General features: G+C 40.1%; 1 protein-coding gene across 3 annotated transcripts in view; it reads left to right on the top strand.

The window, feature by feature from the left end:
* HIVEP2 (HIVEP zinc finger 2) overlaps window positions 1–17,935 on the top strand; it is a 135,924-nt gene that overhangs the window by 101,194 nt on the left and 16,795 nt on the right. For all 3 annotated transcript variants that reach the window (XM_057364822.1, XM_057364821.1, XM_057364820.1), the window contains 3 exons: window positions 8,397–8,441; window positions 9,655–15,274; window positions 15,889–16,043. In XM_057364822.1, coding sequence (XP_057220805.1) covers window positions 9,866–15,274; window positions 15,889–16,043 — 5,564 coding nt within the window. In that variant the 5' untranslated portion in view covers window positions 8,397–8,441; window positions 9,655–9,865. The remainder of the gene's footprint in view (window positions 1–8,396; window positions 8,442–9,654; window positions 15,275–15,888; window positions 16,044–17,935) is intronic.

The raw sequence follows: 17,935 nt of genomic DNA, 5'->3' as shown, positions 1-17,935 counted from the left end.
ACCTCTATAGTGATGACAATCTTTAGGCACTGCTCAGTGACTGAGTTTGCTACAGCAAAATGCCTGTATTGAGTCATTAGTCAAAATGAAACATTTTGCCTGCTGAATAGTGACTGTTGTGACATCTATGTGAAATTTAGGATTTGAAGCTTAATAGCTGATCTCAGCTGAACTCTTACAAAGTATTCAGGATGGATTGAAATAAAACTGCTGTRAAGACCCATTCTACTTTGGGGGCAAAAAGTGGGGAAAAAAAATAGTAAGAACATACTGCTGATGTTTAGCATGTGTCTGTTTTTGTTTTGACATGTGATGACCACAGAGCTTAGTAAACAATGACAGGTTTTAAAATTAGCTTGTATAATAATTGGTGTGAGTGAAAAACAAATGCAAGCTCAGGAACTATAAATGTCTTCCTATGTAATTCTTCCCAAGGCGAGGGTTTCAGTCAGAGGCAGTGCATTTGCTTATTCAAAAAGGTGTTGGAAAGATACTGATATTTTCTTGTGAAATGAAAGAGGTTCCTTCTGACATGGTGTGAAAGGAGGCATGGCTGTTCGCAAAATCTGCCGCGGTTGCATAATTGGGATTGTGTAACTTGTTAACTTAAAAAACCTCACTTCCCAGAAAATGCAGTTATATTTTCCCTCTGAGGTGAAAATGCTAGGCAAAGGCCTGATATTTGTCCACTCTTTCCTTTTGGCATGAGAAGAATAATGACTTTGTAGCTAAAAATGTTGCAATATTTACACAAATCTAGATTTTCTATTTTTTTCCTGGGAAAACTTGACAAAGCTGTATGATATCTTAATAGGGATTTACCAGTAGAGCTGTGTTCTCCCCAGTGGCTGCCCATTTGCAGTTCTTGTTTGAAAATGATGAGGCCTTTCAGCCTTTGCATGTCATTTCAGTTAGGAAGATTCTTGTATCTGACTATTTTAACAGTTTGAACTCTCCAGTGAAAATGTTCTCACCCCTCTTACTGTAGGTGATGTTTTATTAGTCTATAAATGACTACAAACCACATCCGCATGGGAATCTTGCTCTTTGAGTACACTTTATCCTTCGCAAGTGCTGCTAAATTCATAGTTTACTTAATCTGTCCTTTATTGGGTGGGAAATTTCCCTTTCCGATTAACACGTTTCTTTGTGTTGAATTGAGAAAAAAATTCTTTAGTCTCAGTAATTTTCACCAGTTCTTGCAAATGCAAAACTTACATTGCAATCCCAGTGGCATCAAATGGCATACTCAGTTACGTCTGAGTCATTGCTTTTCAGAGATTCTAGGGTTTTAGCCTTTTTTGGGCAGGGTCAAAGCTCCATTTCTTTTCTACGTGGAGGGTGTGCAAAGAAAAGTACTTCTACAAWCAGTGATTGGAAACTATTTGACACTTCTATGGTTTGGCATGGTATCCTTATGTTCAACTGCTGTGGCTCAGAAGAAAGTGAGATAAAGCGGAGTTTCTGCTGATTGTAGCCCAAGAATTAAGAGCTTGTATCTCACACCGTTTGGATACTCCTGTACATTGTTAATGTGTATTTAGTAAATACTGTTGCTTACTACTTAAGTCACCCTTGAGAGGCACCCATTTTTTCTGCAGACAGCACCAAGGGGACTAGGCATAACATAACATAACATAACATAACATTTGCTTCAGCCACCAAAATGGTGTTTAAGGAAGACCTTAGTGGTGGGCATTGGTTTCTCCCTGTTCTCTGCATGGGAACTGTTCTCACGCTCATAAGTCACTGTGTACTAAAATTCAAAAGAAAATTTGGGGGTGGGGAGGCAAGGCAAAACAATTGTGGTATTTATTGCCTTCTGAAATTGTAATAATACTGGAAGGAAGCACTGCCTGCCAGATCTGCCGTTGCTCTGCTGTTACATTTTAAGGTCCACGTGGGAAATGATTGGTATTTTATTAAACTGTTTTAATTTTTTAACTTGTTCCCCAAGGAAATAAGTACCAGTGTGAAATGATTACCAGTTTATATAGTTCTCTTGTTTAGTTTCATCTCTGAATAATTCCAATTCTTTGCTTTTATATAGAGTCAGATTCAGGATGTCCATGTCAGAAGGCAGTCAGACAGAACAGGTAGACTTTGTGTTATCTGACATGCTCTGTCAGACTCGTAAAGTGCRCAGCAAGATTAGGCAACCAGAAACAAAATATTTACCTGATCCATTAAAAGCAGCTGGATCAGACGGATCAATTAACTGCTAATTGATTGACAGGATTGTTTGACTTGTTGCCTGTTTTGGCATCTCTTTGGTAGCAGGGGTTTGTTCAGTTCAAGAAGAAGAATTATGATTTGTTTCCAAATTCCTGCCTATAAAGGAAGTGTTTAAGATTAATTTGGTTCCTGCATAGTTTTTTTTCCCCTTTTTTTCTTTTAATACTCATCCTGTGGAAATAAGTGTTCAGCTGGACTTTGGCAACATTAAAGCTTTTTTTTTATACTTTTTTTTTTCCATCTGGTAGTAATGTGTACATTATGTATGATGCCGAAGGAAATAGTGATATAGTTTTAAGTGAGCAATCCTTGTCATTATAGTTAAAAGGTCAGTCTTAAAGTGTTTCTGCTCTAGACTTCTTATATGGTTTCTTAAAATACACTCAATTTCAAGTTAAGGTTTTTGGTTGGTGCTATTTTTCTACAGATATCAGCAATTTAAAATGATACTTGTGATACTTAACATAGGAAAAACTGAGTGTTTTGCTGCAGCTGTACTCAAAGCATTTATGATACAAACCAGTATCTCTTAATCACCCATGTTTTCTTACTACTGTGTAATTGAACATTTCTTGAATTATATGTTACAATTTTCTCTGTAGTCATCTTAGAGGTGTTGGATAAATTTATTTTCACCTTGTGGCAAGTAACTTCAGACATTTAGTATGTAGGATGTAAAAGCCTAACCATAAGTGGTCTGAATCTGTTTGTTTTTATGAGGAATAAATCTGGAATTATGTCCTTGGATTTGCAACTCATAACTTCAGATTCATACCAGGTTAATGTCGAGCACAATTCGTCTCTCCTTCTTGCTGTTGGAATAATTTGTCTTCTGTTAGTCTTTCTAAGTCAAATCTTGTAACTGCTCAAAGCTTCTTGAAGTCAAATCAGAGGTTCTTGTTTCATACCTCRTTTTTCTGTCAGTGTGTGCCTGGTCTCTGACTCAGTAGAGTCACATTCAGAGTCTTGTCSTTCTTCACAGCAAGAACACATAGACATTTATATGAAATGTCCAAGTAGGTATAAGATCCTGCAGTTCAGGTTATCAGGTGTTAGGGTACAACAGATTTGATTATTTGTTTGTTTTCTGAGTAGGTTTCAGTGTGCTTTTAAGCAGACTTATTGCAGTTATTTTCTTCAACATACCCTGATGATGGTCTCAGATAATAGTTTGAATCATCTGAATTAATAAAGATTGAGGTGAGTTTGATAAAGGCATAAAATTAATGAAATAATCCTACTACCATTATCTAAAGTGTGTTAGATACCGATTCTCAATGGCTGATTTAGTTCAAGCATTGAAATAATAATAATTGCACAAATCAAAATGCCAGGTTTTATACCACTTCTAGTCTTACACGCACAGAATCTTTCCCTTGAAACCGGCAGCTACCAGGGACACGAATGTGCCCTCCTGAGAGTAAAAGCCTGAAGCTGGTGTTTGGTCACAGTGAGTTGCAGTCTGCCCTTGATGCAGCTGTMATTGGATCCTCTCAATGAGTCCCCTCAGTTCCCGGGTTCTTGGGGAATCCTTGTGAACACAACGCAGCAGTGGAGAGCAGATCCTGCCCTGGAGCTTGTCCTCAAGTAAGCTTAGTACAGTTTGTTAGATCACTGTGTACTGTGTGTACTCACTGAGCTGTGTTTGGTTTTATATTGGATGGTACTTTAAAATTACATTTAATAATTAGTTCAGATGCCCAAATTAAAAAAAAAAAAAAAAAACAAAAAACCAACCAACCAACCAAACAAAAAACAACCAAATCCGTATGTATTATTCTAAATATTTCAGGGTTTTTTCCAAAACTGTGATTCCCTGAGAATTGGAGAGCGGCAATACATTTAATAAAGCACTGAAATCCAAAGGGCAGGCAGAATATCTGGGCTGGARTTAAATTAATAAATTAGAGTAATATCTTCAAATGTGAAAAGGTAACAACATCAGTTGCAAGATAGAAAGTGGTAAATCTGTTTTAAAAGAGCTGCCTTCTTTGAATTGCTTGTGCAAAAATGTTTTTGGTTGGCAAAACTCATGCCAAACTGCAGAAGCACAGGCATCCTTGCATTCCCCAGTAATCCAAGACTCTGCCAAGTRTCAGTGGTTGGCATAGGGATTTACAGTCATTCCTAGAGATGTTCAAATAGGCAGGTACAAAACCACAGTCAGATGGACGGATTAGCCCCCTAACCAGAGTTTGCTGGAAATGCTAAGGGAATCTCTCTGGTCAGGAATGAGAAGTCTTTTTGCAAAACTGGGAAATTAAAGTGTTTATTTTTTCCTTATCTTTTTAGTAAGTACAATTCAAAGACAGCAAGTGTGGTATCAAGGGGCATAAAAAAACCTTGGAGTTGGTCATCTCATCTTTTTTTGTCACTTGCGTAAAATGCCAGAACTATACACCCCAAGGACTGTGTTCTCCTTATGTTGCTGCATAACATCCTCAGCCCATGAGTGAATATATAACCTTGGAAAGAAGGATGAACAAATGCTTGTCTGTCTTCATGCCAGTTAAATCCTTCAGTGTTCAACTGGATGCTGATTGAGAGCTCTTCTTCAGACTTAGCTCACCTATGATTTTGCCTATGTAGAAGAAACTATAAATCTATGTTTTACTAGGGATGCCAGTATTTTAAAATTTTTCACTGGGTTATCAACACCAAGCAGTTATTGGGGAATCTGATTAGTAGGACAGCAGGAAATGTGTAGGGCAGCAAGCTGAAAGTGTGCTGYCTCTCCTCCTGAAAGGCCAAGGCAATTTTCTTCTCAATTGCAGGTGGGGAAGAGCTCTGAGGTGGCCTCTCTTTCTTGTAAGGCTGTTGGGCTTATCCCAGACACAACCTAGACTTGCCTAATAAGGGTCTTGGCAGAGGTCTGTGCAGGAATGTAAGGATTTCACAGGAGCCACTGCAGTTTGTCTTKCCCTATAGAATACAAATTCTTCAGGGGCCAGTTACTGCGGTTTTAGGCYGGCTTTGTGCTGGCAGAGCTGGACAGAAAAGATTTAAAACAGGGCTGGATCTGACCYCTAGTCCTTACGCTAGAGTCAATATTTATTCTGTATGGTGCACTCAGGATTTAGCCTGGAAGACATAAGCTTCCAATTTGTTCCCTTGCAAGAACTGTAATATGAGCTACAAATTGAGGAGCAGTAAAAGTAATATTTTCCAAATTTTATTTTAAAGCTGTTGAGTGTAACCATTTTAGTGGTCTGAAAAAAAAGGGAGGAAAAAAAAGAAGGAATAATCTTGGAGCTCTGCAGTCAACCAGATATACATCCCATGCATACAGCTCRCAAAGGCACCCTAGCTAAAAAGCTACCAATAGGATAATGTTTCTTTCTGGAAAGTTTTAAAAGTCTTGATTTAGTAGGTGCATCTGATATAAATACAGCTCCTGGTTTCCAAGTAATCTTCTCATGTTCAAAGTTTTCACGGAAGTGAAATGTCCTGTTTTGAAGTGGGCAGATAGCAGAGSTAATGTGACTGGGGGAGCTGGCTCTCAGGTCACATTCCTACCAGGAAACCTGGCTTGGCCCCCAGCCAGGAAGGACTTTGCAGCTCCTGTCAAACAATGTGCTCCATGCAACTCCCATACAGCTTCTGATCCGTGTAGGTGGGCTGCTTTTATTCACTCTGACAGAGCAGAGCCGTGCCAAAAGTATTTAAAAAATTGTGCAAAAAAAGTATTTAAAAAAATTAAAAACTTCTATCATCCTTAGTTCCTTAGATTTCAATAGGTGGTACTTGAAACATAATGAGTTTCTGTCAATTTAATAGTATGTGTTTGGTGAAAACCAATATTTAAAAGTATATTTACATTTTTTTCTAAAGGAAAAACATTTATCACTTGGGAAAATGGAAGTCTGTTATCGTTTTAGGCTAGGCTGTGGGTGCAGCCAGGTAAGATAGAGTCTTGAATGGATAAAACAGACGGAATGCCAGCTAGCTTTGCAGTGCCCTACATTTCTCCAGATAGGCCAGTCTCCTATTAGGGAGGGGAAGAAGAACAAGAGAAATAATATTAAAACCATCTTTGACACAGAATGGATGGCAGCTCAAACCAAACCAGAAATTATGATGTTTGTTTTGGAAGGGGATTTATTTTCCCCAGGAGAGTGGCCCTCTCGAAACTTAAGCCATCAATAATCCCTGTAATTAGTTTATACCTGTTTCATAGTGTAGGTTGAAAAATTGTATAGAATGTTCTGAGATTGCAGGACTGCAGAATGGCTTTAACTCTGTAACAGAGGTCTCAGTCCAGAACAGAAAAGTTTTGAATGTATATTAGCATCATCTTTTGCTGAAATAAAAACATTGCTGTCACACTGCCATGACTGGCAGATTCCTTCTATAAAGGTACTCTCAGTAAAAGGAGTATGGAAAATAAATAGGATGCTCCCATCTTCTGGAAATTTCTTTCTCACCATTTGCAAAATTGCCTAATAAGGAGAAAAGTATTTTTCTTTGAAGATGGATAATAACTTTATGCTCTCTCAGGGAGGAACATTCACTCTTGTCCCTGTTTCTGCTTTCTCAAGCCACACATTTTCCTTTATATCTGTGCTCATCTATTGGCATCATTACTGACCCGTGTCTCAGCTGTTGAAAGTGTTTTGCCACTTGCCTGCCGTGTCCTCATGAGCCCCTGCCGAGCTGCTCTGTAGTAACCACTTCTGGTATATTGTAACTCATGCACAAGATTTCTTTTTCCCTGTGGATGGACACTATTTATTTGAGGAAGTGAATTAGGATTTTTTTTTAATTATACTTGAGTTGCATTTTTCTTTTTTACTTGAGAAAATCAGACAAGAGTTATTTAAAAAAGCCATTAGCACACTGAAGCTGAATGACATTATGACCTAAAATATTCTGGTTTGCATTTGATAGCTTGCTGTTATTTTGTACTACAGGGCATTTCTCTGTAGTTAAAATTAAAAAGTATTTACTAAACCAACATTCCATCAGTTACTGTTGCCCTAACTACTGATATATTATTTGTACTACTAAATAATTAATTCATAACAGGTGGCACGGTACTGATTCTATTTGTGTCGAGTTATCAGGCTTTGCTAATGTCTTTTGTTCTTGGAAAGCGTTATTAATTACAAAGAACTAAAAAGTATTTTTCAATTTTTRTTGATTTCTTTATAGTCTTTAGCTCTTTATCATTTTTTGGTGTCATTAAGTGGAGAAAGCCTGAGTGCTCTAGCTTCCCTCTGACATTTGCTAATTGAGGACCATTACCTTAGTCTATGTCCCCTACTCTGAAGCTAATGTTCCAGCTGTTTCTAAAGGCCTGGTCTTTAGAGATGCTCTGACTTTTGTCATAAATAAAAACCATAAACTGTCATTGTTTCTTTTGTTACCACAATTGAACTAACATCCTTTTTACTGAAACAAAAGCCAAAATCTGTTTTCAAGGATAGATTTGTTGAAACTAAAAGGGAGAGCCCCCTTTGATGGGAGAATGGTCTTAAGGCAATGAGATGATGTTCAGGCTCCCTGTTCTCTGAGCTGTCTTTTCAACAATACAGAGCAGCCTGCAATGTGGTGACAGTCAGAGAGGTGGCAAATAATGGCAGTCACAGAAGTCTTTTAACCATGCATTCTGTAATTTTCTTCTGTAAGTTTCTTCTTTGAGAAGGCAGCCATGTATTCTTTAGTAGTATCACACAGGTGTTAGCTGACTTGGACACCTATTCCTGTTTCACTACATTTTCTTGTCCCTGAGGGGTGACACCCTGACCTGGAGTTTGTGCTGGTCCGGAACATTTAATGAGAGGCCTGGAGTCTAAAAGTATTATCTGGAGAGAGGCATTGAAAGGGGATTTGCCAAGGGGATTCAGGGATAATCTGGGCTTAACAAAGGTATAGGAATGAAGAGGTACATTGGCAGCTCTCTTTTCATTGATTCAGGAAGGTGAGACTTTATTCGTTTAGRCTTGCTGTTATTCGTCTACACATTAGAAACCTAAGTCTTTTAAACCTATTCATGCTCATAGTCTTCAAATGTACTTGCTTAGATCTCTAAGACACAACATGAAATTTTCTTGTGGATGGGTAAACAAAATTTTCAGGCCTCCACTGTAAAGAATATAAGATTTTCATCATTGTCTATACCCGAATCAAAAATCTCTTATAATTGAATTTTTTTTCCACAGGAAATTTGAAGATAGTCATGCCTATTAGATGTTTAGAAGATGCAGGTAAGTASTTGATACTGAAAAGAATAACCATAAATGCCTATTACCTGTGTTCTCCTGCACTTTGCTATTTTTTCTTTAAGCCAAATTCAGTTTCTCCACTGTAGGAATGAAAAGTATTCCAGTTACTCTTAATACTGACTTTTTTACCCTTTTCCTTGCTATTGTTGAATGACTATCTTTATAATTCTCACTGTTTCATCCAGAAAATGTCCTGTGTTTGAATAATATGAAAACAGAAGCGTAGATTCTACTTCAAATTCAAATCAGTACTTTCCCATGAAAATTGTACCTCTGACCTTTTGATGTGGAAACCTATTGGATTTAAGCTTTAAAAGGGCATGTAATCTGGATGGAATTGTTTCAACARTGAAATCTAAAATGCTGGAGTCACATAAACACAGTCACTAGTATATCCTTTACATCTAGCAAGACTTTCTCACAAAAATTTACCATAATGATTGGAAGATGGAGTGGGGGAAAGGTACTAGCACTGCTGTGTTTGGAATGCTTTGAATTCTTTTTGGACTGTTTACAAGTAGTTTAGAATGGTTAACAACACCCTCTTCTTAAACCAATTAGATGGTCTAAGGTAAGAAGTACCTCACTTTAGAAATTTTTTAGCAATATTTGGTATATACATAGCTGACTGTAAGAAATAAGCATCTTCATAGTGGAGGGCCATGTGCATAGACAGCCTCTCTGTCAGAAGCACCTATTATGATATGGAAAAACTTGTTCTCTGATCAACCTCCATTGACTGTAGAGGAAGGCCAGGTGACTAAAGTGCACGTCTGAACTGTAGGTGAGTAATACTGGACYAGGTAATTCCCACCCACAGTGTTAGGCCTCTATTTTCAGCAGTGATTTGCTGAAAGAGCTTTGAAAGTATGTAGTGGACTTTCTGAGATCAGGCCTTTAAACTGTCCCCAGAAAGCCTTCCAAAGCCACTGATTAATTTGGAAAGTGCAGGTCTCTCTTTTCTATTCCTAGAGCTGCTATTGAGTAGTGATTATGCTTGTGTGCAGTCTCYGGAGCCACTCTTCACTGTGTCTGCTCACAAAAGGGAGTTTTGTGAAATGTAGTTACCACTGCTGAAGTCCCTCATTAATTTTCACGTAAGGCTAAATAGAAGTGCAGCTGACTGTTGTTTAGTATGCCTGTACTAATTGATGTGTGTGGGTTTGTTTTTTTTTTATTTTATATTTCTGTACAGGTAGCTGTGTCACCATGGAAGAGATGAAGAGAGCTTTGCTCTAGGAGATCACAAATATCTCTGGATCATTCTGCGTCTCAGTATTTAATAACAATGGAACGTGTCCAAATGCTATAACAAGTCTTTGCAAATGTATAATAAACTGTTTAGGAAAGTTCATGCCATGAACAGAACTGTATAATAGTCTCATTAGTGTACAGACACAAATCTAATGCCTATAGACTACTGTGTGGAAAGTTCCAAAGAGAAAGAAAAGTCTGTGAACTTGCAACAGCCCTGGAAAAATGGGAGCAACAAAACTTTAAAAAGCACAGCTTTGGGCACACTCCATGTGTCTGCACAGCTTTCAAGTGAACTAGCACTTAAGACCTTGTGTAACAAAATGGACTCTGGGGACACAGCTATAGGGCAAAAAGCTACCTCAAGGTCTGGAGAAACTGCTAAAGTACCAAGTAGATGGAGGCAGGAACATTCACCTGTTATTAAGATGAGCACTTTCGGCAGTCAAGAAGTACAGCGGCAACMACAAATAGATCACGAGCAGATAGGAAACACGGCATCAGCACAACTTTTTAGTTCTGGGAAACTGGTATCATCAAATGAAGCTGCACAGCAAGTCACAGAGAAGCAATATCCACAGCATCGTCCAAGCCCTTACTCATGTCAACATTCGCTTTCCTTTCCACAGCATTCATTGCCACAAGGCTTCTTGCACAACATAAAGCCACATCAGAGCTTGGAAGGCCCTCCATGGCAGTTTCCTAGCCACTTGCAATCAGTTGCCTCAGAGGACTTGTTTGCTTTTCATATGCATAGCCATAGTGGAGGTTTCTCCAGGAAGAAGATTTCCAGTTTGAACCCTGCRTACAGCCAATATTCTCAGAAATCTTTAGAACAATCAGAAGATGCTCACAAAAAGGAGCACAAACCCAAAAAGCCTGGCAAGTACATTTGTCCTTACTGTAATCGGGCCTGTGCCAAACCTAGTGTACTTAAAAAGCATATTAGGTCTCATACCGGTGAGCGACCGTACCCTTGTGTTCCTTGTGGTTTCTCCTTCAAGACGAAAAGCAACCTTTACAAACACAGGAAATCACATGCCCATGCAATTAAGGCAGGATTGGTACCTTTCACAGAGTCAGCAGTCTCCAAATTGGACCTCGATGCCAGTTACATYGACGTGGAAGCTGAAATACACTCAGATGGCGAGCAGAGCACAGACACTGACGAGGAGACCTCGCTCCTAATGGAAGGGTCTGACAAACTGAGCCCYGTCTCACAGCTCCCGCTGGACATTGCTGGCAGGAGTGCTTTTCACTCCTCCATGGAAGAGTCCTTGGTGGGGCCGATGAAAGTCCCCATTTTGATTATCCCTAAAAGCGGGATTCAGTTACCCAGTGAGAGTTCACCCTATATCGGCTCTGATATGTTGCAAACCCCATCCTTAAGTACCAAGTCTGACGACTCTCATACAGTAAAACAGCGACTTGCACTAAGACTGTCAGAGAAAAAAGGACAGGACTCTGAGCAGTCATTAAACCTCCTGAGCCCACACAGTAAAGGAAGCACTGACTCTGGCTATTTTTCCCGCTCAGAAAGCGCTGAGCAGCAAATTAGCCCACCAAATACTAATGCAAAGTCTTATGAAGAGATAATTTTTGGGAAGTTCTATAGGATTAATCAAAGGACATCACTAACTGTAGCCACAACCAATCAGGAACACAGTTTAATGGGTAGAAAGGGCAAAACAGACCCATCACCTCTTTTAAACAACAGGTTAGATATCAAGATGCTTGAGGAGCATATTTCTCACCTGACTCCAAATAAAGAAGAACTCATTGATTCCAGTAATTTGAGCACTATTAAATCAACACAAGTTTACCCAGGCAGCAATACAGAATGTAGACAATCCCAGACCACATCATCCATCAAAAGTGAATCCAGCTTGTACCAAGTCAGTCAGCAGGGTGATGTGCCTGTCCTTCTAGAGCCCCCAGCAGATTCCTCTCCTCTTGTTAGAAGTAACTCCATGCCAACCTCTTCTGCAAACAGCCTAAGTGTTCCCCAGTCTCTGAGGGGAAGCCACTCCTTTGATGAGAAGATGACTGGCTCTGATGATGTATTTTATCCCGGGACAGTGGGAATATCCCACCAAAGGATGTTGAGAAGGCAGGCTGCCTTTGAACTGCCATCTGTACAGGAAGGGCACTCAGATTCAGACTATCATGGAAGACCGGGGAAAAATATCATTATTGCTTCCAGCAGACAGACAGCAGGTGACAAAGGACCATCCTTAAAAGATAAGAAAGGAGACAAGACCTTTCATGACTATGATGCCAGTGGAAAGCACTACAGAAAGTGGGAAGAATTTGAGGCTCAGAAGCAGAACTACAGGGACTCGCCATCCTTAGGTGGGATGAACAAGGGGGGAGAGTTTTTTATTGAGCCACTTGGACAATCTCAGTCAGTGCCATCCATGCTTGGAACAACTTTTGAAAACAGAAAGCGCAGGAAAGAGGAGAGTGTTGGAGATGAGGAAGACAGTCCTATGATTTGCAGCAGTACAAGTGGCACCCCTGGGGGAATTCAATCTTTGGACTTTGATTCCAAATCCCAAATTCAGGAAGTGCCAAGAAGTGGATTTGCCCTTCAAGGCCTCGACAATGCTCCCCATTGCCATGCAGAGCGTTTTGAGATGTGCAGGCCTTACTTGCAGTCTGGAAGTCCAGCAGCTTCTCTGGAAGACTCATCCCTAGCTTCAGAGCAAGAAAAGGCTGCAGAATCACTGGTTAGAAAGCCCCCTGGAAACGTCATCTCTGTTATTCAGCACACAAATTCACTGAGTAGGCCAAACTCATTTGAAAGGTCTGAATCTACAGAGCATATTGCATGCCAGCAGGAAAAGGTCTATTCACCCTCTGAAACATGTGAGAGTGAGATTTGTGAGTCCCCGATGAGCCCAGACCGAGCTCCACAGATGGAAAGTGTTGACACCAGTAAGCCATCCCCATCCCAGCAGCCTCAGCCGTGTCACATGCAGCCCAGGCTGGTTCGCCAGCACAACATACAGGTCCCTGAAATTCGTGTCACCGAGGAGCCAGATAAGCCCGAAAAAGATAAAGAAGTGCAGAGTAAAGAGCAGGAGAGACCCACCGAAGAATTCCAGTGGCCCCAGAGAAGTGAAACCCTTTCTCAACTTCCAGCTGAAAAGCTACCACCCAAAAAGAAGCGTTTAAGACTGGCTGACATGGAGCACTCCTCTGGAGAGTCCAGCTTTGAGTCTACAGGTACAAGCCTCTCTCGCAGCCCTAGCCAAGAAAGCAACTTGTCCCACAGTTCGAGTTTTTCAATGTCCTTTGAAAGAGAAGAGAACATGAAGTTCATCACACCTCCCAAACAAGATGAATTTGGAAAGCAGTCTGAGTTTTTAACAGTTCCAGCAGGTGCTTACTCACTTTCCGTCCCTGGGCATCACCATCAGAGGGAAATGAGACGCTGCTCGTCTGAACAGATGCCCTGTCCTCATGCTGCTGAAATTCCAGAGATCCGAAGTAAATCCTTTGATTATGGGAACCTGTCTCATGCCTCTTCAGCTGGAACACCTACTGTGGCATTGTCTCCATCCCGAGAAAGGAAGAAATGCTTCTTGGTTCGCCAAGCTTCCTTCAGTGGTTTTCCAGAGATTGCCCAGACTGATCAGAGCACAGAACAAAGCATAAAGCAGGAGCAGATGGAGCATTCACAGGTCGGTCTTCGCTCCTCCCAGCTTGCCTGGCATCACTCCCCTTCCTCTGTACTTCAGTCCATTCAGGTGGATGACTCTGGAAAACAATCTATTGGCTCTTGTGCTCAGCTTAGTAATAGCTCATCCCACCTTGCCCAGCAGCAGGCTCTTGTTGTAGACAGCCCAGAAATGTTAAGGACTCCCTTAATCCAACAAGCACCTTATATTTCTAACAAACATCCATCAGAGCAGCAGCAGCTATTTGCACATCAGGAGAAAGTCCCATTTCCCCCTATTCATAGCACCTTGTTTCAGTTCCCCTACCCAGCTGTCTGCATGGTTCACTTACCACCATCTCAGCAGCCTATCCTATGGCAGTCATGCACAGAACCTCTGCACTTCCAGCATCAGTTTCTACAACAGCTGCAGAAATCTTACATCCAGCAGCCTTTCCAAACAGACATTCCTCCAAGTTACCACCTGGAACATGCACCAGAGCTTATTGGRAAGAAAGCAGCTGATTATGTGCACGCTAAAGAACAAGCATACCAGCACTACTCAGGAACATCTGGGCCGTATTCAAAAAATACTCTTGCTAAGTACCAGTCAGACCATAGCATTAAACCAACAGATATCTCCTCTGAGCAGCATCTGCAGACAGATTTTGACTCCCCAAGTGATGGATCTGTACAGTCTTTGCCAGGAACAGTTGTTCCTGTCAGGCTTCAAACCCATGTGCCATCTTACGGTAGTGTCATGTACACAAGCATTTCCCAAATCCTTGGACAGAGCAACAGTCCTGCAATTGTAATTTGTAAAGTTGATGAGACAGTTTCTCAAAGAACATTGGTAACTAATGCAACCATGCAAGGAATTGGATTTAACATAGCTCAGATGTTGGGTCACCACGGAGGAGTAGAAAAATATCCTTTGTGGAAAGTGCCGCAGACGCTTCCGCTTGGACTGGAGGCACCAATTCCTTTGTGTTTGCCTTCCACTTCTGACATGGCTTCTACCTTGGGAGGAGGCAAACGAATGCTTTCCCCTGCCAGCAGCTTGGAGCTCTTCATGGAGACCAAGCAGCAGAAACGAGTCAAAGAAGAAAAAATGTATGGGCAGATCGTTGAGGAACTGAGTGCAGTTGAGTTAACTAACTCAGACATAAAGAAAGATTTTCCAAGAGTGCAAAAGCCGCAACTGGTAAGGCAGAGCTGTACTACTGAGCCAAAAGAAAGTCTGCCATCCATGTCATCCTCTTCATCACTGTCATCCTCATCATCTCAAGATTTCCCACCTGTCAGTGTGGTGGGAGGTGATGCATTCCCAGTGAGCAGAGAGAAACTTTCAAGTTTTGATTCCACATCACCGGGACAGAAGTCCAGTGGCCCATCTGAAGGAAGAGACTCACCGGAAGAGCTGGATGTGGATGAAACAGCCTCGGATATGAGCATGAGTCCACAGAGGTCTTCATTGCCAGGAGAAATTCAGACAGAAGACCAACTGAAACACCAAAAATTACCTCTTGGGATGTTAGTCCAGATGTCATCTAATGCTGTTGGGAAAGTCACAGCCTCAACTATTCTCCTGACAGACGTGGCAGATTTTCAACAGATCCTTCAGTTCCCGAGTCTGCGTACTACAACAACCGTGAGCTGGTGTTTCCTAAACTATACRAAACCCAATTACACTCAGCAACCAACCCTCAAAGCTTCTGTTTATGCTTCATGGTGTATAAGTTCATGTAACCCAAACCCATCTGGGCTAAGTACAAAGACCACTTTAGCACTTTTAAGGTCCAAGCAAAAAAACACCACGGAAATCTACACCCTGGCTGCTATGCACAGACCCGGCGCTGGTAAACTGACATCATCAAGTGCATGGAAGCAGTTTGCCCAGGTAAATAAGAAATTTTAATACAATTAAATTCATTTATTTTATATTAGAAATTTCTAGTAAAAAGTAAAATAGAGTTAATGTTTGGGGTTTTTTGGAAAAAGATTCCCCATTGGGAAGCCAGCCAGTAACACCTTCCCAAGACAAGTTCCGAGCCTCAGTTTATCCTTCTGCAAGCTCTGCTAATTCTGCTGTCTCTGTCTCTGTCTCCATTTTCAAAACCAGATGTAAAAAGTGAGGCTTTTAAAGCCCTCCCTTCATGAATGCCAAAGCCTGATACATTATCTCCTTTTATTTTGCCCGTTGTTTTTCCTGATTTAAAAATTCTTTAACGACAATAAATTACTTTCTGAGGCTTTTCCATATCTATTTTCCATGATTTTTTTTTTTTTCTGAGGAAAGATACAGTATTGTCTGTCAAAACTCCCGTAAAARTTTGTCCACGTTGCCTCCTCTCTTATTCCCTGTCAAATTAAATGGGACAGATTAATTCATGGTATAGAGTTGCACCAAAATGAGAGTTTGGCTTTGACCTGGTATGTTAAAAGTATTTGAAATGAAGTGTTCATTTATTGTGTGCTCCAGCAGTAACACCCTTCCTTGACTTTATTCTACAGATGAAACACGAGCCATTCTTCTTGTTTGGCAGCAAGCTTGAAAAGAAAGTAGTGGGGAATATTATAAAAGAAAGAGTAAAAGGAGACATTCATGGAGATAAAGACATTACATCCAAACAAACTGAGCCGATACGAATTAAAATCTTTGAAGGAGGGTAAGAAAATAAAACTGGAAATTTCAAGCTCAGCCTGTCTTTTTAAAGACATTTGATTATGAATATGAATGAATTAGGATGTGAACAGTCTCCTGTATTCGTGCCATGTCTTGTAGCTCCCAAGCATCTTCTTTTCTGTGTATTTGTCAGTCTTAAAATGCACTGCAAGGTACCTTTGTACTCACTTTGGGCTCTACTTTGCTATTAAGACAATTGTTTTCCATCTGTATGAGAGCACTCACTCAAAATTGTTGCCTTATTTCTTTAAGTCATAAGGAAATGGATGAACTGTTAACATTTTGATATTTTCTACACCATTCCTTTGTATTTAATGACTTCCATGAGGATGTCTTTCCATTTTTAGGCACTGTGTACTTCTACTCAGTTGAACGGATTGACCAGGCGTGCTTAGTCTTATTCTTGTACTATTGTATTATTTACTGAGGTTGGATTTTGGAGATAAAATGTAAGGCATCTAAGCCTTATCCATAGATCTGTCATGTATGGTTAATGAAATAATGTTTAATTTKACTGTGGCAATGTATCATTCAAGTGATAACATAAACAAATAACGGAGAGGGGAAAGCCAATTAACATTGTTTTGAGGCTTATGGTACTTACTAAGAAAAGAAAATGAAATAGACACTTGTTTGTCTCTGCAGCATACTCTAAAATGGAAGATATTGTTTAGTTTCTTTTACATAATTCTGACACAATGCAAGATACGTTTTTCAGTCTTACCAAACTGAGATGGTATCACAGCACTATTTTGTTGGGGTAACAAAATAGGTCAGGAGAGAGATGTGAGGAATTMAAACATCCGTTTCCTTCTCCTGTCAGTTTGTACCCTTTAAAATCTCCRTTGTCCTTCATTGACATTACGTTTTTGTTTAAGATTGAGTCGTCTCCATGAAATTACCATTGCTCTTTCTCTGTAGCCTGCAACACTGAAGGGGTATAGCCTATATCTTGCCTGAAAGAATGAAAAAGTTATTTTGGAGATTCCTATAGGTGTGCTGGCCCAGGCACCCTTATCCTGACTGTTCTCCATAGTTGTACCTTGTTCTAGTACCTAAGCAAATAGACTGGCTTTGCAAGAGTGACCCAAATTCAGCAGTGAGCCTAAGTTTACAAGAATTTTAAAGAGCTGTTGCTTCAACTCACACCCACTTTGAAGTATAAAATTTGCCTGCTTCCCACTATGTAGCATTTCTGAATTTGGATGACCCAGCTGAAGATAGTCTGTCTTGATGTAAGCTGCATGATGAGAGGTCAGAAAAGTGTGTTAAGAAAAGCCACTTAAAGGAGGATTCAGATGACTGTGAGCTGCAGCAGATCACCCTATAAAAAGCCTCTACTATCTAATATTTTCTTTAAGAAATTTTGTGTGTTACTTGCACTACTTTAAGTTTTCCATCAATAAGGTTTATGAAACTATTTGAGTAAAGTCATGTAATAAACACTTCACCTAGCAATGTCTCCTAGTAATACTTGGCTGTGTTTAGATACCCTTTGAGTAAAACAAAACATAAGAAACCKTGATGTGCACATTAATTTCTGGAGTGGGGAGAAGAAATGGTCTGTGTAATAGACTGGGGCTTCCTCAAAAGAAACAAATAACCTGCAAAACTACAGCGAATGAGGTGATGCAGTGTCAGTAGGTCTACTTTTTTAGTCATGCATCTTCACTTTATGGTACATTTTACCATTATTTGTGGTATTTGCCATTATTTTGAATTATGTGTGGAGAAATATATTTGTTCTTTCCATTCTAGACATTAATTTGGCTATTTTTAAAATCAGTGTAATACACCTTAGATGTTATTGTCATATCTTGCATTGCCTTCTGTCCTGGTTATTTGATTTGTCCTTCTCTTTGTGTTATTGTTTAT

The sequence above is a fragment of the Malurus melanocephalus genome, unplaced genomic scaffold, assembly GCF_030028575.1.
Source record: "Malurus melanocephalus ecotype Western Australia unplaced genomic scaffold, MMel_1.1 scaffold_43, whole genome shotgun sequence".
Lineage (NCBI taxonomy): Eukaryota > Metazoa > Chordata > Aves > Passeriformes > Maluridae > Malurus > Malurus melanocephalus.
This window is presented reverse-complemented; position numbering and strand designations above follow the sequence as displayed.